Genomic DNA, 27056 nt, shown 5'->3' on the forward strand with positions numbered 1-27056 from the left:
TTTTTAATTTTAAAGGGATATTGTGTCTGTTGGTTGTCCTAATAAAAATAAAATTAAAAAAAAAATAATTATGAGAATTTGAGGTTTTATTTGTTTGTACGCTTTTATATCTTATCTTAACCACTCAACATAAAAGGTCATAGCAGCTGTGTATCTTCACTAGCTGTCTTACTTAGTGGTAGTCCTTGTACAAGACCATCTTTGTTGGTACCACACACATATCACACAGTCTATTGCCATACAGCAATACTCAGTACTTTTATATTTAATTTTGAATAAAGATTAAGGGATATGACATCTTAGTAATGAAGGTGGCGCATCGGTGTGTTTGGGAATGGTTATTAATTCTTATAATAGGTGTCCCATTTGCCCGTACAATTGCTTATTTCAAAAGAAAAATGTCTTAATTGTATGTAGTAATTGATGTTAGTGTATCTTTTTGATAATAATGGACTTCGAGGCCGTTCGACCGATACCATGAAATCGGTCCGTATTTTTCATGGAGAAAGTTTATCTAACATTGTGGTATTGTAACGCGCTGCTAAATGTCATTGCTGCGCACCAACTTGTATGCCGTTCAACAAATCGCCATTTCAATTGATAGACATTTGACAACGGTCGTTTCATTTAGTTTAGTAGTTTACAAACAAATTTAAAGAGCTATTGCCATATTTTGTAGCTATGAACTATACTTCTTCACAACTATCTATATGAATGGCCCAGTGGTTATGTTAGGTTAGACGCGTGCATCTTAACCGATGATTGCGGGTTCAAACACAAGCAGGCTCCACTAAAGATATATGTGAGTGTGTGTGCTTAATTTGTGTTTATAATTCATCTCGTGCTCGGCGGTGAAGGAGAACATCGTGAGGAAACATGCGTGTGTCCAATTTCATTGACATTCTGCCACATGTGCATTCCACCAACCCGCATTGGAACAGCGTGGTGGAATATGTTCCAAACCCTCTACTTAATGGAAGAGGAGGCCTTACCCCAGCAGTGGGAAATTTACTTTTTTTATACTTATTCTAGCCGTTTATACACGACATGTGCAATAACACTATAAATACATAAATGAATTATTATTTGTCATATTTTGATATTTATCAAAGTCTTACTGAGATTGATAAATATATCATTGCTCTTACACGAGAGCTAATTGGGGTAATGACTGACTTCGTTCGTTTGTTGTGACTGACACTGTCATACAGCTTTGACGAATTTTTAAAGATAAGTTTTTATTGAGTTCATACGTACAAGTGTCATGTCAGTTCATCAGACATATGTATATGTAAATAAATATTGGTAAATAATATATCTGTTTGAGATTATTAATGTACTTTGTCACTTTTTGATTAAAATGTAAATATTTTTATTCTGGTTAAGAAGATAGAGTATTTGCATTCATTTGAAATCTCTTTTTTAATTAAACTCTTTCGAATGCAACCATTATTTTTAAAATAATGTTTTTGAGTTCTGATTGATATAAACACAGCAAATTGTTTCTTGCTATGTTTTTTTTTTATTGCATTTATTAAATTCAAAACTGTATACGAATAAAGGAGGTTTGTGATTTTGTTAAGGCTAATTCTTTTGTTATTTTTTTATCCACTGAACATATTCCTGATTTTATTTTATTTTTGAATACAAAAAGTCTTAAATAAAGATATATAAAAAACAACCAAACCGATAACCTTCTTCATTTTTTAAATCCGTGAAAAACAATCGCAAACGGAATAACAATGAAACGAGAATATCGAATGTATTTGAAAAGTGTATTTTTATGCTTCAGTACTAATTTGTATACATTTTACTTTGTAATTTATGTTTGTTTCATAAAAAACCTAACTCGTTTTCAATGCTATACGCTAACATAACATTCAAATAAGTTTGAAATGCATTTAAGATACGACTGGCATTGAACCCGCTACCCTTGGGCGTCACGTAAAGTGATTTATTAATAAATCATTGGTGACTGATGTATTTATTCTACAGTGGTAGCAAAAATGTTTACACATCTGTTTTCGAAGTTAAAAAAAAACATTTTCATTTAATATTCAGCATGCATCACATCCGGCTAAAACTTCAAGTATATTTGAATGTGTGTGTTTCCTACCGCGTTATTGCTTTGACCTCATCTCCGTACGCAGTTTGAAACGTAAATAAATGACTTTAAAATTATGCTAATTACGCTAAACTTCGCTAATTGTTCCCTTCGAGGGTACCGTTAACATAATAATAATTTGTCAGTCCAGTTAGAAAAAGCTTTGGAAGCTTCTACACTAGGCACTTCAGATAATTAGAGACTTTTTTTTAACATCACTGAAATATTATCTGTAATCAAATTGGTTTCAGAGCTATAATGTAACAGACATCTCATGCTTCACTTGCATGTACGTATGTTCTATATTTTGAAGGCGTGGTTTAATATGTCATGTCTAAAATGTTGTAGATCTATGTAATATGTTGTAATAAAGGCTGACGTTGATATCGGTACGAGATTATGCGACAGTGAACCCAATAGATCATGTCTCAGCATCAGGGTATTTTTATCGCTCAAATGAGATAGATTCGTCATCATCATCATACGGTTGCGCTTACAGCATCGCTCCGCATTTTGTCTGTATGTTCCAAATATGTTAACAGATTGAAACACTATTGCCTGCTCTTTCTTGTGAATGACTTTGTTTTTGAGTTGGTTCCTTATCCTGCTGACCGTATTTATACTTTATCACGTCCATTGGTAGAGATGTAAAATGTGATAATAGAAAAATCGATATATGAAATCGTAGTATAATCGTAATCGTAGTATATCTGCGACCTTAGACGGCTATCGCAGTGGTTTTAGTCAAAATCAAAATCAAAGTATACTTTATTCAAGTGAGCTTTTACAAGCACTTTTGAATCGTCATTTAACAATTAAGTGAAGCTACCACCAGTTCGGAAAGTAGAGTCTGCCAAGAAGAACCGGCAAGAAACTCAGTAGTTACTCTTTTTCAACATTTAAAAAAATACAGTCATGTTAGTTAATACAATTATTTAAATTAATATATCCCACCTAAAAGTCAACAGGTATTGATTCCACGCTTTTTTATCATGTAGGAATATCACAAAAGTCGGTTCCATCCTCAGGTTTCTCAGCCAAAATAATTAAAGAAGGATATCCTAGTTGCTTGAAATATTAATAACACTGTCAAACTTTTTTTGTTGACTGTACTCAATACTGCGTCGCCAGTTGCTGCCGTCGTACAATCAGCTGTAAGTACGGCGTGAATTGCAATAATTACATCGTCAGCGTCCTGTAAAGCGTGAACTGGACCGACTATTATGTCACTTAAGTGCAATTTAAACGTCTCGTGAGCGTATGATCAGATGGCGTTGTCTTTGTTAAAAAACATTTTCCAAATATAAACACGATGTTTATCATAAAAGGGATATACATGCAGCTTGAAACTCGTAGTACTTGTTATATATCACACGGCAATCAGTAAACTAGAAATGATCCTTGACTTTTGCAAAGATTCTTAAAGATACATTTTAATAGACTACACACGTGTTGTATGTGTTTAATATTTATTTATGTGGCATATCCAAATGGGGTAATGAGGTATAACCCACTCATCCACTCTGGTGAGTGCGTTATACCCCACTATCTAGATGGACTACCACCAAACTACCATTCGCCCAGGTGTTAAGTGTATTCAATAATAGACTATTTGACTGGTTTTTAAAATCCATTTTAGATTATTTAGTAGAAGTTAAGGAACCCAGTAAAATTTGTTTTTTTTTTTATTTCTAGTACATATTTGCCGAAAAATATCATATTTAAATAGCGCGCAAAAACGCCTTTTGGACAATATTGCGCTTCAATGCGGTCGGTGACGTCATTTTTCTGTATTTTAATTTGTGGTACATAATATAGTAGGAAAGCAAGGTTTACAAGAAAGTGAATTCAACATAAGGCTGGCCAATCAGGAGCGTTTTGTGTCACGTGACAAACGTTCGAAAAAATGCAATTTTATTTATGGATTTTTTTAATAAATTAAGTATTATTTTCAACTTTCGTTAGTAAATAACAATTTTTAAACTCATAATATACACTGATTACAGTAATTCACAATTTATTTTTCGCATTGTCAAATAGCCTATTAATATTATTTATACCTTAATTAATCACCTTTTGGTCAGGTGAGTCTAAAGATTTTTTGTCACTGTTGTTTTAGACTTTTAGTATATTTTTTTGTAACACTTCTTTTTATAGAAAAATGTACGCTTTATACAAAACGGCAGCGGTAAGCCTTGTTTCACAGCGACAGTAGCGCTCTCCCGTGAGTTATTTACAGCCTGCAGCGGTAACTTGCGACTCGCTTTATTTAGGGTTCACCTAAACTGCGGTTTACACTTTTTGCAACAAGAAATTTGTATACGTTTTTATTTTATTCAAATTTAGTTATGTATATAAATAAATCCCTATTCTCCTTTTTCAGGTTAGGCTTTTTTCTTAGTTTTCTAATATTTAGAAAGAAAATGCGGAAATATTTGAACATTTAAAAGAAACTTAAACAGTGTTTTTGCCTTTTTATTTTATTTATACAAATGTGTATTAATCAAAATAACTATATAAGTACGAATAAATTTGATATAAAAAATAGTAAAAGATATTATATGTATATCTAATATACTAAAGTTAATCTTACTGCATTTATGTTTTGCTTTATATTTGAAAAATATATAAGTAAAGAAAAAATTGTAGCTATAAATTAAATTAAATGAAAATATACTTTATTCAAGTAGGCTTTTATAAGCATTTTTGAACGTACGTTATTGTTATTCTAAAAATTTCATATCCTTAAAGGGCCTCGCCCTAAAGGGAAGAGTGACGCATAAAAGGGCTAGTACTTCACCTTTGTTTATATATTTATGAACTTATAAAGGAGTCTATTTTCAAAATTATAGAATATTAAAAAAAGCTTTATAAGAAGTGTATAATTTCCAACGACAATAAACGTTAAGATAAGACCTCAAAGATATGCGAATATAATAAAAGTTTTTCTTTTTCTGAAAATATTTTCACAAATGTGAATCGCCCCTAGCTAGATGGGCGCGCGCGATTAGCCCGGCCGCCACAAATCTACTGATACTGGCCGATAGTCCGCCGGCTAAATTACACCCAAGCTAAAGTCCAAATCTTTGCTCATTGTGAATGTTGCCTAATAAAATTGAAAATAAATTGTTATTCTGCTAAATATAATTCTCGTTGGATGTTATATTTAGAAAACGGTCTAACAATATTTGACAATACGTAATGTTTATAAAAAAATATGTACACAAAATTAATATTTATTAATTTTGCCAGTAGTAAAAGCTTATTTTAGATAATAATATCAAAGGGACATTCCGTAATTAAATTTAAAAATCGAACTAATTTGTGTCGTACATAAAAATATTGTATACTTTGATGTGTAATGACCATACAACGCCATCTATTTGCAATTTTGTATAAACATTTAGTCGATAAGTTTGCTTGTGTGAATCATAATGCGATAGTGTGGGTGACTAGCTCGCTCCGGTACGAGTCGATATTTACAACTGTTCACTCGTCAGCCTCCATAGCTCAGGGGTTAGAGCACTGGTCTTGTAAACCAGGGGTCGAGAGTTCAAATCTCTCTGGGGGCAACTATAATTAGTTGATAACTTTTTTATTTATAAATTAATCATTTATTATTTGGAATTTCGAAAAACATTACTTTTTCGATATTTTATAATACATATTATTTTTTTCTTACATTGAATTTTTTTAAATTAGTACTAGTAGATATAAATAGAGTAATAGCAAATTACAATACAAAATTCATGAATAAGTGAATATTGAAATAGGTTTTATATATTTTTTAATTTTCCCATATTATTAAAAGAAAGTACTAATGTGAAAATAATAAAATTCCAGCGGATTGGGCGACAGAGTGCGTTTCCCGCGCTGAGATCCTGCGGCTCATATACCAGGGACGCTTCCTGCACAGCTCGGTGACCCTCGGCGCGCTCGGCCTGCCGCTCGGCCGCACGACCGTCATGCACCTCGTGCCGCGCGAACATCTGCCCGAGCCGAACTCACACGGTATGGACGCGACATTACAATATTCGACTATAATGACACATTTTAATTTTAATAAAAAATCTTTTCTTTTTTATTACTTTGAAAATTAAATTATTTTCTTTGTGTCCTTTATTTTATTTTTGACTGTAAAACAGTATTCTTGGGATGTTTTTTTAATAAAGAAAATTAAAACTTCGAAAGCTATATGCAGTTTTAGGTTCGATCCCCTCGGGGTATTTTCATATTATTTTTTTAGCCCAAGCTAAAATACTTTAATTACTAAAATTAAATCAAAATGAAGTATCGAAGTATAACACTATAGCGAAAGTGATATGTATGTGATTGTATTATAAATTATAACGTTTTGCAGAAGTTCGGTGGAGTTAACATTTCCGATACCTGTATTCCCTATACCTCTTCCTTCCTCCAATACATATAGTAAGTGATCTGTAGATAGGAACCTTTAATATTAATTATATAATCTGTAGTTAATATCTAAGGAACATTTTTTACTTAATAAAAAAATAAAAATCATTTTAAATTTTTGAATTTCGAATTTCAGATCAACGACAAAAGAGTAAAGGTGGCTCTAGCAGTTGTTGTTCAGCATCGTGCTGCATATTGTAATGCGTGGTGCGAACGAGACGGCGGGAGCGCGGGCGGCGGGTGCGAGCGGGACGGGTGATTCGCGGCCGGCCGGACTATGTGTTCACACTCAGTGATGTAGAGTCAGGATTCCATTCGCCCTAATTAATCTAGTGTAACGTAACCTTTATGATGACTTGTGATGTTTTTAAAAGACTCGCTTCTATTCGATAAGATTGTAACACTTAGATCACTATTATCATTTAATTTATTATTTCGTAACGATTTGCGAGCACATGACGTAAGCTAAAATTTGTACGCACACCGCGGGGCCTCTTAAAAATATCGCAAGCTATACGGTTAGGAATTTTTCGTCGTCACAGTGAAAATTAATTCAGGTATAGCTTTACAAAGCCGATGTATCTCACCGCGTTATTTATAGCTCATTATAGAATTACCGTGCTGCCGAAATATTTTTAAATTTAGTAGTTGTACGGGGCAGGATAAGGACCTCGGAAATCGTTTGCCAGCTCGGGGGCTGGTTGATGTTCGACAAATCATTAGTATTATAATTTAAGCCATCTACATGAATTTATATAATGTTACTTCGGAGATATTTAATGAAAAATAAATAAATATGAAACGAAAAATTATCGTAGCGGAACAGTGGAGTTTGTAAATTAATCTCGTTTGCAATGTACATAGTATATAATAGCATGACCCGAGGGGCATGTAACGGGCTATATATTTACTTTGTGATAAGTTCGCAATATTCGGATCGGAATGTTTTATTATTATTATTATTATTATATATAAAAGGAACGCTATTTACCGCGCTAGATTTAGCTTTTAAATTCGCTGGCTGGCAGCATGTTTAAAAATATACCGTAACGACACGGCGACTGTCTGATGTTGAAATTTTAGTATTAAACAAATGTTTAGATGTACTCAGTGGCCGCTATCGACTTAATTATTGTGTGTGCTGAACTTAGGAAGCGAACACATCAGCGCGACTATACGAGTTAGTTTATAAGCTTCTGTCACACCTGTGCGACTCAGCGGATTCTAAGTTTCTTGTGTGGCAGTAGCTTTATTTCAGCTTCGTTCGATCGCGCAAGTGTGTTCTATCCTTTAAAAATCGTCACATTACTGTACATTGCCTCCTAGCGTTACCAGAACCGATGACTATTGTAAATAATATAACTTACAGAGCTTCTTATATATTTAATTTCTCATCACAATTATTTTTTTTACCCCGTTCCATTGAAAAGGCCTTTGTTTCATAGATGAAATGATTTATATATTTATTTAAAACAGTGGTGCTTTTTAAACATTGTTAAAGAAAATAATCGTTTTTTCTCATTTTCGAACATTGATATCAAATTTACATTTTTTTTTTTTTTGAGAATTTAAGACTTTTTGGTGGAATGGGGTTTATTTACCGAGATTTTACTTTTACCGGCGTTTTATTTACTTAGCTTTAGATATTATTTTATATTGGCTTAAGATTGAGTTGTCCGATTAAATTTGACTCTTTTTAATTTTATAAGTGTTTAAATTTTTTGGGTAAAAGTCGTTGAAATTATAGCGTATAGATTCAATGATCCATCCTGTCGTTTTATTATGAAGATGCGATATATTTTTGTGATATAGTACAAATAAAATTATTTACACAATACGACATATATTGGGCGAAGTGAAAATTCTTTTTGAGCAGTATTAAGTGAAGCTGGTTTATAGATGACAGGAAGACCGCGTCACGAGCGCCATCAATCCAAAATAATTTGTACACAATGAGAAAAGTACCGCTCAATTAATCAACAAGTACTTTTCCAATGAATTTACATCATTTGAGCTAACATTTTGTCATATATTGAATGAGATTTCTGTACAAATTATACTGGAATGATACAGTGTCAGGATATTTGTTTGTGAACGTTGACTGAAAACAAACAATCTTGCCAACATCGATACAACGAGAACGAACGAACCGTTCAATGAACGAATGTCTTGACACTCGCGCTCCTCACAGCCGATGCCGAATGAATGAAACATTTTATTATTTTAATTTGGTTAATTCTGTTTATTTTGTGTATGTATGTATTTTGTTAAGTTGTGTAAAATACCTAGTTATAATTATAAATAAATCTACAAGGTCATACGCATGTTTTATTTTTATTTCGCTTTTCGCCATCCTTTGTACATAGATGTCGCTTCGATCTGAGTTACTTTAGCTTCCGATCTGAGATGTGACGTCAGACGTAGTGAATCGCGACGAGGTGATATTGTAGGCCGGATAGTTCGATGTCTTCATTGTATTTTAATATCTCTATAGATAATAGCTACTTTTAATCGAATTATTATAAGTGTTTATACCGCACGCTAAGTAAGCAGGCGAGGTCACTGCCGTTTCAACGAAGTCAACTTTTTTTTTTATTAAACATGTTCTTGAGATTAGAACTATTATTCCATGAGTATTCATGTTATAAAAATTATTATTGAAAATAAAAATTGTAGTATAAATTGAAAATTTAAAGTAATCAAAAATGTAAAGTTATAATTTTACTATTAAAAATAAACTGTTAAATAAAAATTGTAAAATCAATTATATTCTTTAAATACGAAGCGGCAACCATTTTTTTCTGAAATGGCAGTGACAGTGACGGCGACGGCCGGTAACGAAATGTAAATAACGATGTCTTTTTATTTAGTCAAATATAGAATAACAAATTAGCTTGATATTTTTTAAAACCGTTGTATGTGATAACAACGATCTTTTTTTTTTAAATATATTTGGCAGAATGTAACGGATTTTTGCACCATATTATTTTTTTAATAGTTCTATAGTTATTATGTCGTAGTAACATTAAATATTGTAAGGATTACGCCACATACAACGGTTAATAACTGTAATAAATTCCAAATACTAGGTGTCACTGTGTAACAGGTTTACTTCGTACATAATTATATACTTGTTAATATTAAAATTAATGATTATAAAGATGTTAATTAATTGAAACTTTGGTTGGTTACAAAATTATATTCGTCTTCGATATTTCAGGATAGATTATCGCTTCGAGTCGGGTTTCGTTCGTGTACGTGTAGATAGAGACTTTTGTAATCGGACGACATAATAGGTTGTAAATTGTTTGGAAGATTGAGTTTCGATGGGGTCAAATAAAATTTTAAGAATGTATCAAGTCTTTTATTCGTTACATATTATATTTTTACTTTATATATTTTTTTATATAATTTATTACTATAGCTGTTAATGGCTAACTGTAAGACTGCAAAGTAGAACGAGGTTAAAGAAACTTTGACTTTTCGAATAAACAAAATTTTGAAATCAGTACAATATATTATTTAATATATAAAATATCACATAACATAATAAATTGCCATTCCTTGAATGCTATACAAATGCTCACAGGCAATTAGTCTTGAAACCTGCGTGAACGTGAGCGAACTATCATTACATCATAACTCACAGATGTAATGACGAACTGCTGACGTCACAGCACTGGGTTTCAAAACGATTTTGTGGTAGGCTGGTTAAAGTTATACAAGTTGTCGGGGAACTGACATAACTCAAAGATGTCATGACGAACTGCTGACGTCACAGCACTGGGTTTCAAAACGATTTTGTGGTGGGCTGGTTAAAGTTATACAAGTTGTCGTGGAACTGAACATATAACGGCGCCAGCTCCTCAAGTTACTGCGGGAAGGCGAAGTAGCAGGAGATGAGGAATAGCGCGCGATCCAGCTCGAGCTCGGCCGCCGACAGCGCGCGCAGGCGCCGCTCCGCGCCCGACACCGCCGCCAGCTCGGGCGGCGTCAGCGTCTCCAGCACCTGCGGGCGCGACGGTCGTCATGACGTCACGGAACGCGGTCGCCTAAAGCTGGCTTCCCACGGCCTGATTTCTGGGCGCGCGGGTCGTCATGACGTCACGGAACGCGGTCGCCTAAAGGTGGATTCCCACGACCCGCTAGGCGACAGGCCTCACCAGGCGCTGCCCCACCTGTGTAGGCCTGTCACGGCCTGTACTGAGCGTTCCCACGGCAGTTGTCGGCCTGTTGACTGACATTCCAATATGAGTAGTGATACGGAACGCTTGGCTGCGTGTGCAGCCGCTGTGGTTTTATTCAGTGGTGAATATTTGATAAGCCAAGCAAAAAGAAAGCAAAAGAAACGACGGTGGTGGGTGTCGTCATACAACAAGAGCCGATCAAGGTAGGACCATAACTAGCTTAACCCGATTGTCGTGAAAATTATGAATACCCACTGACTTGCTTTTGCTTACTCTTAGGCACGGCCGCAGGTGAAATGAACGATTACAACCGATGCACACGCTCCCGTACAGGCCACGACAGGCACCGTTGTGCCACGCCGCGCCGCGCCTTTGAACTTACAGACTTCCGATGGGTCGAGCGGGTTACATCAGGCCACATCAGATGCGACGGTTCCCATGGCCTATCGGTCTGTCCTGGCGCGGTCTGACCTGTGAGAAATCAGGCCGTGGGAAGCCAGCTTAACGCGTCCGCCGTACTCACGTCGTCGATGTTCTGCTGCGGCTCGCCGCGCACGCGCATGCCGTGCACGATGGAGCGCACGCGGCGCTGCTTGTCGAGCAGGCGCGCGTGCGCGGCGCGCGTCGCGCTCGACACGCGCGACACGTTGTGCACGGCGCGCAGGCACAGCTCGCGCGCCGCGTGCGCCGCCTGCGCACACATACACACACACACATACAGACACTCAAATATACGAAATTATTTGATCTTTACAAGTACCGTACACACACACACACACACACACACACACACACACACACACACACACACACAACAGACACACAAATACACGAAATTATTTGATATTTACAAGTACACCTTCCAAGGATATGTGCCGTATATGCACATAGGTATTAAAGTAAACAGTTAGTAAAGTTACATATTCTATGACTAAAATATTTCACATCTGTGTATCTCATATTCTTTGGCATATATCATCTATATAAGTCGAAGCATTGCATATGTAAAAGAGAGTGTCTATGAAGTGCGTCACAGTCCTTATAATTGTACCGTCTCGTTAATAAATCGTTAACTTTCATTATCCTCAACATCAGCCCAGCAAAAGATACATATTCTATAATATAAAATGTAAAAGTTAAAATGAAGATAATAAAAAAATACTTTAATTTCGAAAAAGAAAAAATTACAGCAACAGCAGCATTTTATAATGATATATTTATAGTGACCAGTTGCTAAAAATAAACTTACATCGTATAATTTGACGTGATATAAATAAATCGCCTTCGCCGAGCCGCCGGCGGACGCTGCTTTCCTCATCGGCTGTAAGTATTTCGTCATTGTTAATTATAAAAATAATGATGTCGACCTGATCAAGTCGTCTAACGGACAGCTCGGGAGCTCCGTTATTCTCGACTCTTGAGAGCCAATCGATTAAATTTGTAACTGAAAATCGATTACTATTACATTACCTCAATACTATCAATTGATCATTAAATAAAATATTTACTACTTATTTATTTTTAGATTAAAATTACAAAGACATCAAATAAACAAAAACTTATTAAATGCAAACATAAAAAGTAATTTTTGGCTAGCCATTATTTTTAATTTGAGTATAGTACGACACAAATTAGATGTAGCATCGGAAAATGCAATGGAATGAAAATAAAATCGATTACTGCCGATTTACACAACCAATAGAAATAGCTAGGTACATATCGCGCCATTCAACACTATTCGTCGCTATAGATTCTCGCGTCAGAGAAAGCTAGTACATGTAAATCGACGTGTCAAATTGACGAATATATTAGGTCATATGATATTAGAAGTTATTACGATCATTTAAAGATCATATTCGCATGAGAAATAAATTTTGATAATTTGGGATAGCGTCTCAATTCGGATGTGATAGGTTTTACGAATTTTGCCGATGATATATCTAAGTTGTGTCGTACTATACATAAGTTTAAATAAAACTAAGTGAAAAAAAAACTTTTACCTATGATTTGAATGGAGTGGGGGGTTCCTAGACACCCTAAAATTAACTCGGTTAAACAATGTACGTTACCTGCACACTTATAAAATGTTCCTCAAGCAACTTGTAAGTCAGCTCCTTGCACTCCTTGTTCGGTAGCATGGCGTTTTTCTGTATGTCTTCCTCTTCTATGTACTTTTTCGACCTTATCAATCTGAAAAATAAATTACCAGTTACATTCCCTGCCAATAGTCAAAAATCATCATTCCTTGTTAAAAAAATACACTTGCTTATCGATAGTTATATATCTACAACCGGTTTGGGAACACCTCAGACTCGAGACGAATGAACGAAAACTCAGCTGGATTTATTTTTATTGTAATATTTTACAGTTACAGTTATGAATGTAAAATATATTTTCTGTATTTGAAACGGCCTGGAAGCGATCAAAGGAGTTACTAAGTTAATTGAAATTATATTATCTATACACAAGGGTGACCCCACATCAGAAGGTACATGGACAATTATTTACTTGGTGGTAGGGCTTTGTGCAAGCCCGTCTGGGTAGGTACCACCCACTCATCAGTTATTCTACCGCCAAATAACAGTACTCAGTATTATTGTGTTCCGGTTTGAAGGGTGAGTGAGCCAGTGTAACTACAGGCACAAGGGGCATAACATCTTAGTTCTCAAGGTTGGTGGCACATTGACGATGTCAGGAATAGTTAATATTTTTTACAGCCTCATTGTCTATAAATAAATAAATAATAAATAAATATGAGACAACATCACATACATTACTCTGATCCCAATGTAAGTAGCTGAAGCACTTGTGTTATGGAAAATCAGAAGTATCGAAGGTACCACAAACACCCAGACCCAAGACGACAGAAAACTAATAAACCTTCTACATCGACTCGGCCGGGAATCGAACCCGGAACCTCACAGTGGCGTACCACAGAGGTCTATGGGTGATGGTGACCATTTACAATTAGGTGGCCCATATGCTCGTGCGCCAACTTACACGATAAAAAAAAAAAAATTTTGCTTGTCTGATTTCGCGAATGAAATATAGAAGAGTGAGTGACCGGAAGATGCGTGCGGCCTTGGAGCCGAGGCGCTCGGTGACGGTGTGGTCGAGCAGCGCTTCGAGCAGCAGCGCGGCGGCGCGGCGCATGCGCACCGCGTACTGCCCGCCGCCCGCGTCGCCCGCGCGCCGCACGAAGCCGCCGCCGTTCTCCTCTGGAACACGATTCCATTACGATTAAAGCTGAAACCGCACTATAGCGGCGCGGCCCTGCCTAACCGCACTAGACTGCAGCGGAGCGGCGCGTTGCGACCTTTTCACTAGTCAGTGCGTAGCTAGACGACATTGAAGATGGACGAATCCTTTGAAAAAGTGATCGCGGTGTCTTTACTATATGAAGAGGCAGAAAAATTAGAGAAAAGGAAATGTATGAAATCTACATGGATACATGACATCCCACGTTCTCGCTACAAAGAGGGAGAATGCCACAAACTTTTTCCACGACTCCTGAAAGACACCGTTCGTTTTCATACTAATTTGAGAATGTCAAAAGAAAAATTCATATCGATATCAATTTCTCCTCGTTAATCGTGCGTCGTCTTGTTTGGCTGCTAGTTGAACTGGAACTGAGTATATTACATTCGACCGCGCCGCGCCGCTAGCTATACCGCACTAGCGGCAGAGGCGCGGCGCTGCGCGGCAAAATATTCTTTGGTGCCCAAACAAGCCGCGCTGCGTCGCTTCACGCCGCGCCGCGCCGCTGTGGTGCGGTTTGAATCATATTATTATTTAGATATAATATTAATCGACGCCGCTCCGCGCCGCGCCTCTCCGCTCCGCGCCGCTAAAGTGCGGTTTCAGCTTAAGACACATTTCTTCACGTCTCCTTGAAATATGTAGTAACCTGGACCGTATTTAGGGGAGGGCAACCGGGGCAACTGCCCTGGGGCCTCCACATTAGTGGGGGCCAAAGTTTCCAGCAAGTTAACAAATACCGAGATATAGTCAAATTATAATAATGTTATTATTTAATATTTTAAAATTTACCGATACAAGTAAATAAATCATAGTTTACTGATTGAAATAAAAAAATGTAATTAATTCATGATAATATAATTATTAGGTTGTTCACGCTTCTGTTTGTCTAGGGCCCCCACTGCTTTGTGGCCCGGGGCCCGGGGGCCTCCAGACCTTTAAATCCGGCTCTGGTAGTAACTATTATTATTATGAATTTACTTCGCACGAGTATAATGTGGATACTAAATATACTACTGAATTTGTTTATTTACGACATCACATTACAAATTCTAAAATTGTCAGAGTTTCCTAACTATATTGTCAATGTATTATGTACAAAATCTTACTTTCGAATCACCCTGTCTGTTAAAAAAACTGCATCAAAATCCGTTGCGTAATTTTAAATATCTAAGCATACATAGGGATATGCGGCGGTAGGCGAATTTGTTTTATACCACGTAAATAAATATATTTTATTATTTTTCATATGAATTTCACTTCTTTATCATTACTTATTATAGGTCGATCATATACTATATTATTTGTTTAAAATATGTTATTAATAAATACATATGATAGTCTAAGTTATTAAATGCGTATTAAGTTTATTCCATTCGCGACGCGGAATTTTATTAAACAAAATAATCCTCACATATGAGTAAGGCGGGTTACGTAGAAACGCGTGATGGCCCAGTGCATCATAACCGATGATTCAAAACAGGTTCAAACCCAGGCAAGCTCATCTCGTGTTCAGCGGTGAAGGAAAACATCGTGAGGAAACCTGCATGTGAAAAATTTCATAGAAATTCTGCCACATGTGTATTCCACCAACCCGCATTGGAACAGCGTGGTGGAATATGCAGAGTCGGATTTAAAGGTGTGGAGGCCCCGGGGCCACAAAGCAGTGAGGGCCCTAGACAAACAGAAGCGTGAACACCCTAATAATTATATTATTATGAATTAATTAGTTTTTTTTATTTCAATCAGTAAGCTATGATTTGTTTCGTATTTGTATCGGTAACTTTTAAAATATTAAGTAGTAACATTATTAAAATTTGACTATATCTCAGTATTTTTTAACTTGCTGAAAACTGTGGCCCCCTCTCATGTGGAGGCCCCAGGGCAGTTGCCCCGGTTGCCCCCCCCTAAATCCGGCCCTGGGATAATGTTCCGAAAATCCGAACCTTCTCCTCAAAGGGAGAGGAGGCGTTTAGCCCAGCAGTGGGAATTTACAGGCTGTTGTGTCACCTAGCACTTTGAGGTAGTGGTCGACGTGCGCGTGCAGTAGAGGCCGGTCGTGCACGCGCAATGCCAACTCGCGCAGGTCGCACGCCGCCACGGGGGACGACTCCGCCGCCCACGCAGACGACGACAGATACATCTGCTCCAGCATCAGACGCATCAGCTCGCCCGCTGAGGACCACGACAATTATTTATAATTACCTTCGAATTAAAACACTTCCTAATTGACAAAAGATTTAGAAAGTGTAAATCAAGTATGGTTAGCAAAAAAATAACTTTTTTTTTTTGTAAGGTCGCAATAACATTAAAAGTAAAAAAGTAAAGTAACAGCCTGTACGTTTCCCACTGCTGAGATAAGGCCTCCACTTCCATTAAGGAGAGGGTTTGGAACATATTCAACCACGCTGTTACAATGCGGGTTGGAGGAATGCACATGTGGCAGAATTTCTATGAGATTAGACACATGCAGGTTTTCTCACGATGTTTTCCTTCAACGCCGAGCTCGAGATGAATTATAAAGACAAATTAAGCACATGAATCAGAGGTGCTTGCCTGGATTTGAACCCGCAATCATCGGTTAAGATGCACGCGTTCTAACCACTGGGCCATCTCGACTCTTATATATCAAGTATGGTTAGCAAAAAAATTCCAATTTTTTTAGTAAGGTCGCAATAACATTAAAGTTCTGTTAAATTAATCCATAAAATACAATACGTCGCTTGTAATGTTATAATGCCTCACGCATTATGTTGTTTTTGTTCTTGTTTTGATAGATTTGTGTACGTTAATTAAAGATTGTATTTAGACAAGATTTTCCACATAATAAACAAGAGCAAAGTTTCTAATCCCATTTAATAAGTTGATTCGACTCACCATTTTCATCAATTCTTCGCGTGATTGCCTTTATCATCATGTCATCTCGGAAATCCAAATGAAACCTGTCGTAGTTGACTTTCCAATAAGTGTCTGAAATTAATAAAATTATCAATTACTTTTTCTTTTATCGCATAGATAGGCGGATGTGAAAATTAGCCACCTGATGGAAAGTGGTCACAACTGCCAAAACATATTGGCATCGCAAAAAAAATACCACATTGATAATGCACCAATCTTGAGGTTTGAGATGTAACTTGTGCATAGGCACAATAACAAAATGACACTGGCTCCCCCATCCTTCAAATTAGAACACAGAAACAATAGATTACTGTTTGGTGGTAAATATGTAATGAATGGGGTGGCTATACAAAGCGCAACCAGTAAAATGTATCATGAATAGTACTAAGCTTTATGACGATGTAGTAGTATAGTCTATATACTGGAGATCGAAGACGGTGATGAGTATCACCATCGTTATATTTTTTAAAACAGTAAACAAAATATATACATGAATACTTACTATCTTTGCAATCAGCTAAGTTGGTAGTCATAGCCTGCATCAATTCCCTAACATCGAGGTCCGGGACAATTGTCGCCACAGGCACTAGGGTGGGTATTTCACTGCCATCTTTAAGCTCAGCTACGGGGGCCTGCTGAATGTAGCCTGCTGTGGCCAGACTGATAAATGTGTCCTTGAGGTTGACCATATTCAAGTTTTTTTCCTGGAATTATTGATATACAGTGTGTTAAGTTGTCTAAGAGTATGTATGTATATTTACTAGCTACTCGACTTTGCAGGGGACAAATAAAGTTTTATCCTTGGCAATTTTTTACCATTGAGACAAATATTCAACCATACTATTCTAATTAATGTAAAAATTGTTATTATTAATTGTAATATTGGACATGTTCCATTTAAATGTGTATTATCCATAATATTTTGAAAGCCGCTGGTTCAAATTGCTATGTATGTTCATATAAAATGTGCAAAATATATATAATTCATTATGATAAAAATTAACAATGTCTGATAGTACAGTTAATGTTAACCAATTAATAAGGTAGTACTGCTTGACAATTCCACAGTAACAGTCTGTTTTAAAAATATTATTGGTTATTAACATTCATCTGAGCATCAATTTCAACATCTCATCTATGAATCTCATCTACATATGTGGCTGAAACTTAAACATGTGTATAATTTTTCCCGTTACCTTGTCATCCTTATATTTATTCATAACCGTCACTAGCAGAACAGTGGCCGTACATGAAGCTTGTTGGAGAAGTTCTTCCACTATCATCTCTGCCTCACTGCCATACTTACTCTTCATTTGCAGTAGATATCTACAAAATCATTAAAAAACTATAATCCATGAGTAGTTCTTGTTTAAAGCCAGTGCAACAGGCAAAACAGACAAAGTTCTTTAATTTTATGTAAGAGATTGTGAATATTTCTTACAAGAATATATATTATTCATTTAAAAGAAGCTAAAGCATTCACATTAAAAAATGTGAAAAAATTACCTTGGATATCTTATCAGCAACAGAATATTTTCAGAATTTAATTTGTATTCTACAGTGACATCAGATTCAAAAGTTGCCAAATCAAATTTCAGAAGAGTTCTCAGACTTTCAATTACCTGAAATACAGCAATGTTAATATGTCAATATGTTGAAATTAAAAGATTTTTCTTGTTTGAAACTATGATAACTTTTTGTTTTTATATGATTATCTATAAATATTACTATATATTTAAGTTTAATTGTATTTTACTGTGACCTACGAAGTCTAAATCTTTTTCATTGTACTGAGAAGAATTCAAATTTATGTATCAATAAATTAACTTAAAACTGTTCGATATCTTATTACTTCATATACAGTGTAATCACTGTTGTTACCTGCGAGCGCGGTAGACCTGTAGTTTTCACTATCATACCAATCGGTTTGCTTCCATACATGAATAGATCGTCACCAACTTGCTGAACTATTTCACCAAAATGTCTTACTAATATCTGAGAAACTACACGTCCCAACTGATGCGTCATTTTTGTTGCTGTTTAATATGAAGTATAACTTAAACTTATTACTTATTATAATACTACGGCTAGATTTTATTAAATCCTATAACTCACATTTCACATGGTCATTTGTTTACAACTTTTGACATAGTCAAATGTCACGCTATTTTAACGTCAATTTTGATTTTTATATCACTAGTTCAGAAAAGTGAAAATATATTTATGTTGCTTGGCTATTGACAGAGGCCATAAACGTAAAAATTGAATTGAATTGAATTTTCTTGGCTAAAATTCCATTTATTAGATATAACATATTATAAATTACGTTAAATTAAAGAATATTTATTTACTAAATATCTTGTATACGATACATATTAATTCCTAAACGGCCCAAAATATCAGAAGCCGTGATAAAATAAGTGTATAATAATTTATAAATGATGAACCATTCTTAATACAATTAAAAATGGTTCAGTAAAGATAAGTAATAATTACCAAGTACATATTTTTAAATTTCGTTTGAATATTTCATTGTTGTTTTATTTAGATAAGCCTACTGTAAATAATTAAAAAATATTTTATATTAATTTTAAGCCTAATAAACGTAGTCTTGTGTAAATACGAATGTTGAAATTTCAAAACACTTAATCTTTTGTTTATTATTATCATGTCATTGTCAAAATGTAAAATGCAATTTAGTTTTTATTAAATAATATCTATTACATAGTTTTTATTATAAATTGAACATAAGACAAAATTACGGACCAACACGATTTTAGAGCAGATTTTTTTTATTTGTAGTAATAAATATTAATTATGAATATTGATAGTGCTGCTGTAAGTATTTTGAAACGAGGAGTTGAATTAGATACAAACAAGAGGTACACCGAAGCTCTTGTTTGTTATCAAGAAGGCATACAGATTTTAGTAAATAAGATGAAAGGTTTGTTTACTTTTATAACTAGATTACTAATACCAATAATAGCCATAGGTACCATATGACACGATATTAAAAAAAAAAATATAGAATTAAAAATAAAATATACTATCACAAGATATCAGGTTTCAATATAATTAAAATATATTTTTTTAAATCCTATTATTTATGTTTAAGATATTTTAATGTTCAATTTTATTAATTAAAGCTGAATGTAATGATACAACAAAAAGTTATTTACGAAAAAAAGTTGAAGAGTACATGAATAGAGCAGAATCAATAAAAAAGATAGTTTTAAAACAAAAAGAAGCTGGCCAGTTTCATGAGCAAGTACACATAGAAAATAATTCTACTGGTCACAGTTACAAGACCTTGTTCGGAAGGTTTCTCGATGAAGAAATCCAGTATGTTAGTGTTGAAGATCCATATATAAGAAGTTTTCATCAGGTAACACTATTTTAATATATATTTTTTGTAAAACTAGAGTGCATGTTATTTTATACATGTATAGGAGGCACAACTTTTGGTCATAAAACTGAGTCATTTGTACATAACATTTGCAAATCTTTGCCTCTTAATAAGCTTACTTGTGAGTATCTTCCTTATTAATAATTGTCAATAGTTGTATAACTTAAAGTTAATATTATTTATTGCATATATTAGTCTCACATATGGTCACAAGAGGACAAAAGCCAAGTAAAAAACATTTGACAATGAATTGACAAAAGCCCATCTAGGTAGCTACCACCCACTCATCAGTTATTCTACTGCCAAATAACAATACACGGTATTGTTGTGTTCTGGTTTGAAGGGTGAGTGAGCCAATTTAACTACAGGCACAAGGGACATAACATCTTAGTTCCCAAGGTTGGTGGCACATTGACAATGTAAGGAATAGTTAATATTTGTTACAGCACCATTGTCTATGGGTGATGGTGACCACTTACTATCAGGTGGCCTATATGCTCGTAATGCCAACCTATACCATAAAAAAAAAGATTTTTTTTTAAATAATACACACCAGTTCCAGTCTTAATGTTAGCATATGGAACATGTCAGAATTGGGACTGAAAAAAAAGCTTTCACTTCTTTTTGCTGCCTTGATTACATTTTTCTATTCCAATATACTTTTTTTGTTTCAGATTCAAAACTTTCTACGGCTGTGCGAATTGTTAGTAAGGTCATGTAGTAATCTGAGATACATAGAACTAATAACTACAAAAGATGGAAAATCAGAAGGTGATCAAAGGGAATGGCTTCTAAATCTAAAGAATGATTTAATAAAGTACAATATAAAGTTGATTGTAAAATATTCTGACACGCTTCATGACAGGCAAATAACGTAAGTAAATGCATTGTTAATATACTAAAATAATAGCTGTTTCCAATGGCAATAAGGACTTTGAATTGAACTGACTAAAAGTTTGGAAGAAAAATTAAAGTACTTAAGTCATATGTATTCAGTTGGAAATAGTTATGTATTATACTCATATATTCACCAGCAACTTGCTATTAACATATTGCCCAAATAACTAATTATCTTGTGCCAATGGAATTTTGTTTACACTATTTAATTTTCCTTATATAAGCCAAAATCATATTTACTAAAACAATATATGTCAAAGTAAGTTCATTAATGACACTTTCAAGTTTTACTCACTAATCAAGTGGTTATAAAAAAATTTTGTATTAATATTTTTAGGTACAGGAAAGAAAATATGGTACCCACTATCTGATCACTAAAGCTTCCTTAGCCCACTGGCAGATACATGGACAAAGCCCCTGATGGAACTTAGTTTGGAACTGATTCTTTGTTTGTATATTTCAGGTTGAGCTCTGGATGGATAATTAAAATTGGACGAGGACTTGATTTTTTTAAAGCGCCCGAAAATAAATTCTGCCTCGGTGTGTTTGATATGGATTTGAGGCCGTGCCACGAGACCACAGTTGACATAGTTCATTCTAAAAATGTAAAGCAATCGTATGGATGATATATTGTGACTATGGCTTATGCAGTCAATTATCCTTGTGATGAACTGGACAATGTATATAATTACGATTTAATTATTAAAATAAGAATAAGAATACAGTTTGAAATATTATATTTTGAAATTTATTTAATTTTTGTACAATAGGGAAGATGCGATATTTTTATTTTGTGCTAATTTTAAGGATAGACCACAAGTATATTAAAAATCTAAAAGACTTTAATTTATTGCAAAAATTCGGTTTCAAAATTTCAATTTCAATTTTCGCGCGAAAACAGATCTATATGTCGTGTGACGTCACTGCTGTCTATCACTTGCACACTGATCGTACTTGTCTTCGCTAGCTTTCATACTTATGTATTTTTACTCGACCTTTGAGATATTTTTTTGTAAAAATTTAAGACTATCGATCCTACAAAAAAAAGCTTTGTTGACTTATATTTTGAGCCAATTTCTTCAATAAAGTTTTTAAATGAATGGTTTTTGACTTTTGACACAAAATTGATATAAAAGGGGTTTTTAAGATGAAAAGAGAAATATGGAGTCTGCATTGACAAACCCAACTTCCATTTTAATTCGAAAAACGCAATTAATTTTCGTTTTAGTGTTCAATTTTTTACAACTATAACCTCAAATGGGGCATAATAGGAGTGACGTCACTGAACACTACATTAGTGTTTTGAAATACGTTCTTTCACGTTACTTTAATTTGTAATTATTGTGAAAAACAAAATTATATCAAATATAAACTTCGCAGTGGCCCTTTTATATTTTTTTAACATTTTAATAGCAAAATTTTCATAAATATTATATTAGCATGTTCCCTATTTATTATAAATGTCAATTACATGTTTACATATTTAAAGAGTTTTTAAAATGGAATATATATTTTAAAAATTAACTTGATTAATAACTTATGTTTGATTAGCCACCTGCATTCAGACAGGTGGAAAATAATTATTGTCTATAAATAAAAACTATAAATAGCTGCGGCTATACTCGATAACAGAACTCAACCGCTTTCAAATCAACCGATTGTAATATTTAATTGTAATACTTCCACGTAAGCAGCGCCATCTAGTGACTTCATAACAACTCGTGGGCTTTATAATAATTAAATAGTATTTTTCATTTCAATATTATTAAAGATTGTGTTTAGACACTTTATTTTTTAAAAAATCTATCATTTATAGCTTTAAGCTATACACTTGTTAGCTTTTTGGTATAAAGAATATTAGAAAGATTTTTATATAATTAGCAGCCTGGCAAGGTAAAGTATATAATATATAAATGGTATATATGTAATATATGATTGTAAAGGCGGGGTTCAAATTTAAAAAAACAAAACACTTTTTTTATAATAGAGCATTATATTTTATTTTATAAACAACAATACGCAGAACTAATCAAGTTCTTTTTTTAATATATTTTTACAAGTTATAAAAGTTTGAGTAAAACTATAAGTTGTATTACATTGAGTGAGTTGAGAGCTGTGATGTTTTCTTACATAATTTTACAGAGAACAATTGAATAATTAATGTCCTCTATCATAGTAACAATATTTTGATATCCGGGCGCTTAGATAATGCGTTTCTAACGAGCGTCAGGTTCGTGATCGAATGGACGATGTAACTTTGAAAGATATCTTAATAAAACTTACAATTAATGTCACAATTTGTGATAAATTGAATTTTGAATATCCATTCTACGCTCTTACAAGGTTGTATCAATTGTTTATTTTTGTAGTGCATCTCATGAACTGACAGATGTCAGAAACGCATTATCACCGGTCGGCTTTAGTACTATAGAAGTGCATGGAATAACATGTAGTTTAAAGACTAGCCTAAATATGGCCTCTCAGGGACTATAACATAAATTATTAAACAAAAAGCTATAAACATTTTATTTACAATTATTATAAATACAAAAAAGTACAAGAGGACTTGCAACTATACAGATTATACTATATTAGTAAAAAGTATAGCATGAAATTTTATTCAATTGTCAATTTTTTTTTACTTGATTGTAACAGGACAAAGAAACATAAAAAGGAGTTTTCATTAAACAATTTTAAACATATCAGCGAATATATTTATCTTACTTCTCTTGTTTTCTGTTAGTTACTAAATAAATAATCTTTGGAATGTTCTCAGTATGAAATGTCTTAGATTATTTACCATATCTTTGTTAGCTTATTTATTTATGGTCTATAAACGGTGAACCAAATGTAAGTCTATGTTCTTACAGCACTTTAATAATATAAAGAAATGTTATAAAAGTCAATGAATATCGCATAAAGTGCAATTATTCTGTCGGATCCAACTAAATAAAAGTCAGGGCTCGCGTTAAAATTTCTCAATTGATTAATTCGGCGCCTTAATGTTTGGAAAGCCACTACTAATAATAGAAGGATAATAATTTATTTGATGTAAAATAAATATATTGTAAAATCATAATCAATAACTTTCACACCTACAATGAATCATGTTTACACATAGCTCTCTTGTTTAGCAGAGAACAGCATTAAAGATTCCATTAAGTGAGGTTTGATCATTTCATCGACATCTTTCTGGTCTGTAAAGGCCTCCGGGTGGTGTTTGTATATGGTCCGGAGGGCCTTTAGACAGTGGATGAGGGTCTGGTCTGGGTTGACGTCCGTGTGAGGGCGTGTTCGCTGCAGCCTAACCAAGCGGGTAAGATGAGGAACGCCTTCGAGTTGAACGATCTGACTTGTTACATCTGGTACTATCGCGAGTCTGAAATAAATTATATAAAATAAGTAATTTGAAATTTTTGAAGATATAAATGCTATGGGCTAGACAACATTGATGAAATCATCAGTGGAAAGGAAGACAGGCTAAAGAATTAAAATTGTACTTTTGGAAAAAACTTTCGATGTTATTTAAAACTCATTTTAAACCTATCATTCTGGCGAGTCGAGATGGCCCAGTGGTTAGAACGCGTGCATCTTAATCGATGATTGCGGGTTCAAACCCAGGCAATAATTCCGCTGAGCACGAGATGAATTATAATAGTCTTTATAATTCATCTCGTGCTCGGCGGTGAAGGAAAACATCGTGAGGAAACCTACATGTGACAAATTTCATAGAAATTCTGCCATATGTGTATTCCACCAACCCGCATTGGAACGGCGTGGTGGAATATGTTGCACACCTCCTCAAAGGGAGAGGAGACTTTTAGCCCAGCAGTGGAAATTTACAGGCTGTCGTTATTGTTGCTATTCTGGCGCTTTAACCATTTTTCTTTTTATATTAAGAATAGTATATATTGACGACCTCCGTGGTCGAGTGGTGTGTACACCGGTTTTCATGGGTACGCCACTCTGAGGTCCCGGGTTCGATTCCCGGCCGAGTCGATGTAGATTACCATTAGTTTTCTATGTTGTCTTGGGTCTGGGTGTTTGTGGTACCGTCGTTACTTCTGATCTTCCATAACACAAGTGCTTCAGCTACTTACATTGGGATCAGAGTAATGTATGTGATGTTGTCTCATATTTATTTATTTATTTTAAAGTAAAAGTAACAGCCTGTAAATTTCCCACTGCTGAGATAAGGCCTCCTCTTCCATTAAGGAGAGAGATTGGAACATAATCCACCACGCTGTTCCAATGCGGGTTGGTGGAATGCACATGTGACAGAATTTCGATGAAATTAGACACATGCAGGTTTCCTCACAATGTTTTCCTTCACCGCCGAGCACGAGATGAATTATAAACACAATTGAGCACATATATATAGTGGTGCTTGCCTGGGTTTGAACCCGCAATCATCGGTTAAGATGCACGCGTTCTAACCACTGGGCCATCTCGGCTCCCTTATTTTATTTATTTATTTATATCAAAATAATAACAGGGTAAATAGTTACCGCGATATAGCCTCGGCGGCGTGCGCGTGCAAACGCAGCTGCGCGCGCATCTCGGCGGCGCGCGGCGCGTGCGCGGGCGCGACGCGCACGAAGCAGCAGAGCGCGGCGCATGCGCAGCGCGCGCCCGACAGCCACAGCGCGCAGCGCGACACGCGCGACAGCGACGACAGCAGCGCCGCCGTTTGCTCCTGAAACGAAACAAATCAGAACTCGATTAAACTACCCTTACCATAGCAATGCAATGAGTTTCCCCCCTTAATTTAAGGGGCAACATGATATAAGATACATAGACAGCAGCGCCGCAGTTTGCTCCTGAGACGAAACAATACAGAACTCGATTCAACTACCCATACATAGCAATGCCCTTTTTTGGGATTTCCCTCTTTAATTTAAGGGGAAACATGGTTCATTTTTGTTGGTTAAGTTTAAATAAGTATAAAATATTGCATAATATAGTGGAGCTATTGGCATTTTTTTTTTTTTTTTTTTTTTTTTATGGTATAGGTTGGCGGACGAGCCTATGGGCCACCTGATGGTAAATGGTCACCATCACCCATAGACAATGACGCTGTGAGAAATATTAACTATTCCTTACATCGTCACTGCGCCACTAACCTTGGGAACTAAGATGTTATGTCCCTTGTGCCTGTAGTTACACTGGCTCACTCACCCTTCAAACCGGAACACAACAATACTGACTACTGTTATTGGCGGTAGAATAACTGATGAGTGGGTGGTACCTACCCAGACGGGCTCGCACAAAGCCCTACCACCAAGTGGCATATCACATGAAATATGTAAATCTAAGTTTTGTTTATTATTATATGTATTTTAAATTATAAATATATATCTAAATATCACGGCTACTGACCTGTAGGAACACGGAAAGGTTCGGTCCGCGACGTTTCACCGCATCCAACAGACGATCGAGGGTTTTGTTCTTCATAAGCACGTCTATGATGTCGGCGCCAGTGTTCGTGTCCTCCTTCTTTTCCAACTCCAACTCTCTTACGAGGTTCACGAGACACGCGGTACAAAGTAGCAGTAGTTGACAGCAATCGGTCCGAGAAAGAATATCTGCGAAAGAATAGAAACATGAAAAATACCTATATTGCTTAATGATTACATGAAACACTAGCTTTACATAAGTTTAATTAATTGAAAGTTTGCAACAAAGTCATTAATTCTGCTGTCATTACCTTTGAACATCAAGTGAGGTGTTATATTAATAATTATAATTAAAGTATTAAAGACATAAAAGATTATCGTAAGAAATATATAATGTATTTTTTCATCATCGATGTAATACATTTCAATTTGCTAATTAAAATTTATATCGTCATAATAAGCTTAAGAATTTGCCCATTACTGTTTCTTTTTTT

The 27056-nt window shown here is 35.0% G+C and overlaps 4 protein-coding genes and 1 non-coding gene across 6 annotated transcripts in view; 3 read left to right on the forward strand and 2 right to left on the reverse strand.

Annotated features, from left to right (window-relative positions):
* LOC124537805 (ubiquitin-like protein 3) overlaps nt 1-9875 on the forward strand; it is a 161033-nt gene extending 151158 nt beyond the window's left edge. Inside the window, exons 3-4 of the mRNA XM_047114715.1 lie at nt 5948-6115; nt 6657-9875. Of these exons, the coding sequence (XP_046970671.1) occupies nt 5948-6115; nt 6657-6721 (233 nt within the window). The 3' untranslated portion in view covers nt 6722-9875. The remainder of the gene's footprint in view (nt 1-5947; nt 6116-6656) is intronic.
* Trnat-ugu lies at nt 5604-5676 on the forward strand. The gene has a single exon. It is a non-coding gene; the product is annotated as a tRNA-Thr (tRNA).
* Nucleotides 9876-9967: 92 nt separating the features above from the next.
* On the reverse strand, nt 9968-19019 carry LOC124537969 (DNA-directed RNA polymerase III subunit RPC3). The gene is made up of 11 exons (XM_047114967.1): nt 18745-19019; nt 18370-18485; nt 18060-18189; nt 17366-17567; nt 16843-16935; nt 15976-16140; nt 13772-13925; nt 12777-12897; nt 11957-12028; nt 11231-11398; nt 9968-10529 (listed from the first exon to the last, which is right to left on the reverse strand). Exons 1-11 carry the CDS (start codon nt 18889-18891, stop codon nt 10392-10394), a joined length of 1506 nt encoding a protein of 501 aa, XP_046970923.1. The 5' UTR covers nt 18892-19019; the 3' UTR covers nt 9968-10391.
* Nucleotides 19020-19478: 459 nt separating this feature from the next.
* Nucleotides 19479-21848, forward strand: LOC124537865 (MIT domain-containing protein 1-like). Its single transcript, XM_047114815.1, has 4 exons — nt 19479-19807; nt 20010-20248; nt 20944-21143; nt 21630-21848. The coding sequence occupies exons 1-4, from the start codon at nt 19681-19683 to the stop codon at nt 21790-21792; spliced, it is 729 nt and encodes a 242-aa protein (XP_046970771.1). The 5' UTR covers nt 19479-19680; the 3' UTR covers nt 21793-21848.
* Nucleotides 21849-23139: 1291 nt separating this feature from the next.
* LOC124537889 overlaps nt 23140-27056 on the reverse strand; it is a 36690-nt gene continuing 32773 nt past the window's right edge. For both annotated transcript variants that reach the window (XM_047114848.1, XM_047114849.1), the window contains exons 7-9: nt 26546-26751; nt 25675-25862; nt 23140-24545 (exon numbers count right to left, since the gene is read on the reverse strand). In XM_047114848.1, the coding sequence (XP_046970804.1) occupies nt 24278-24545; nt 25675-25862; nt 26546-26751 (662 nt within the window). In that variant the 3' untranslated portion in view covers nt 23140-24277. The remainder of the gene's footprint in view (nt 24546-25674; nt 25863-26545; nt 26752-27056) is intronic.

This window comes from Vanessa cardui, chromosome 19 (assembly GCF_905220365.1).
Source record: "Vanessa cardui chromosome 19, ilVanCard2.1, whole genome shotgun sequence".
NCBI classification, from domain to species: domain Eukaryota; kingdom Metazoa; phylum Arthropoda; class Insecta; order Lepidoptera; family Nymphalidae; genus Vanessa; species Vanessa cardui.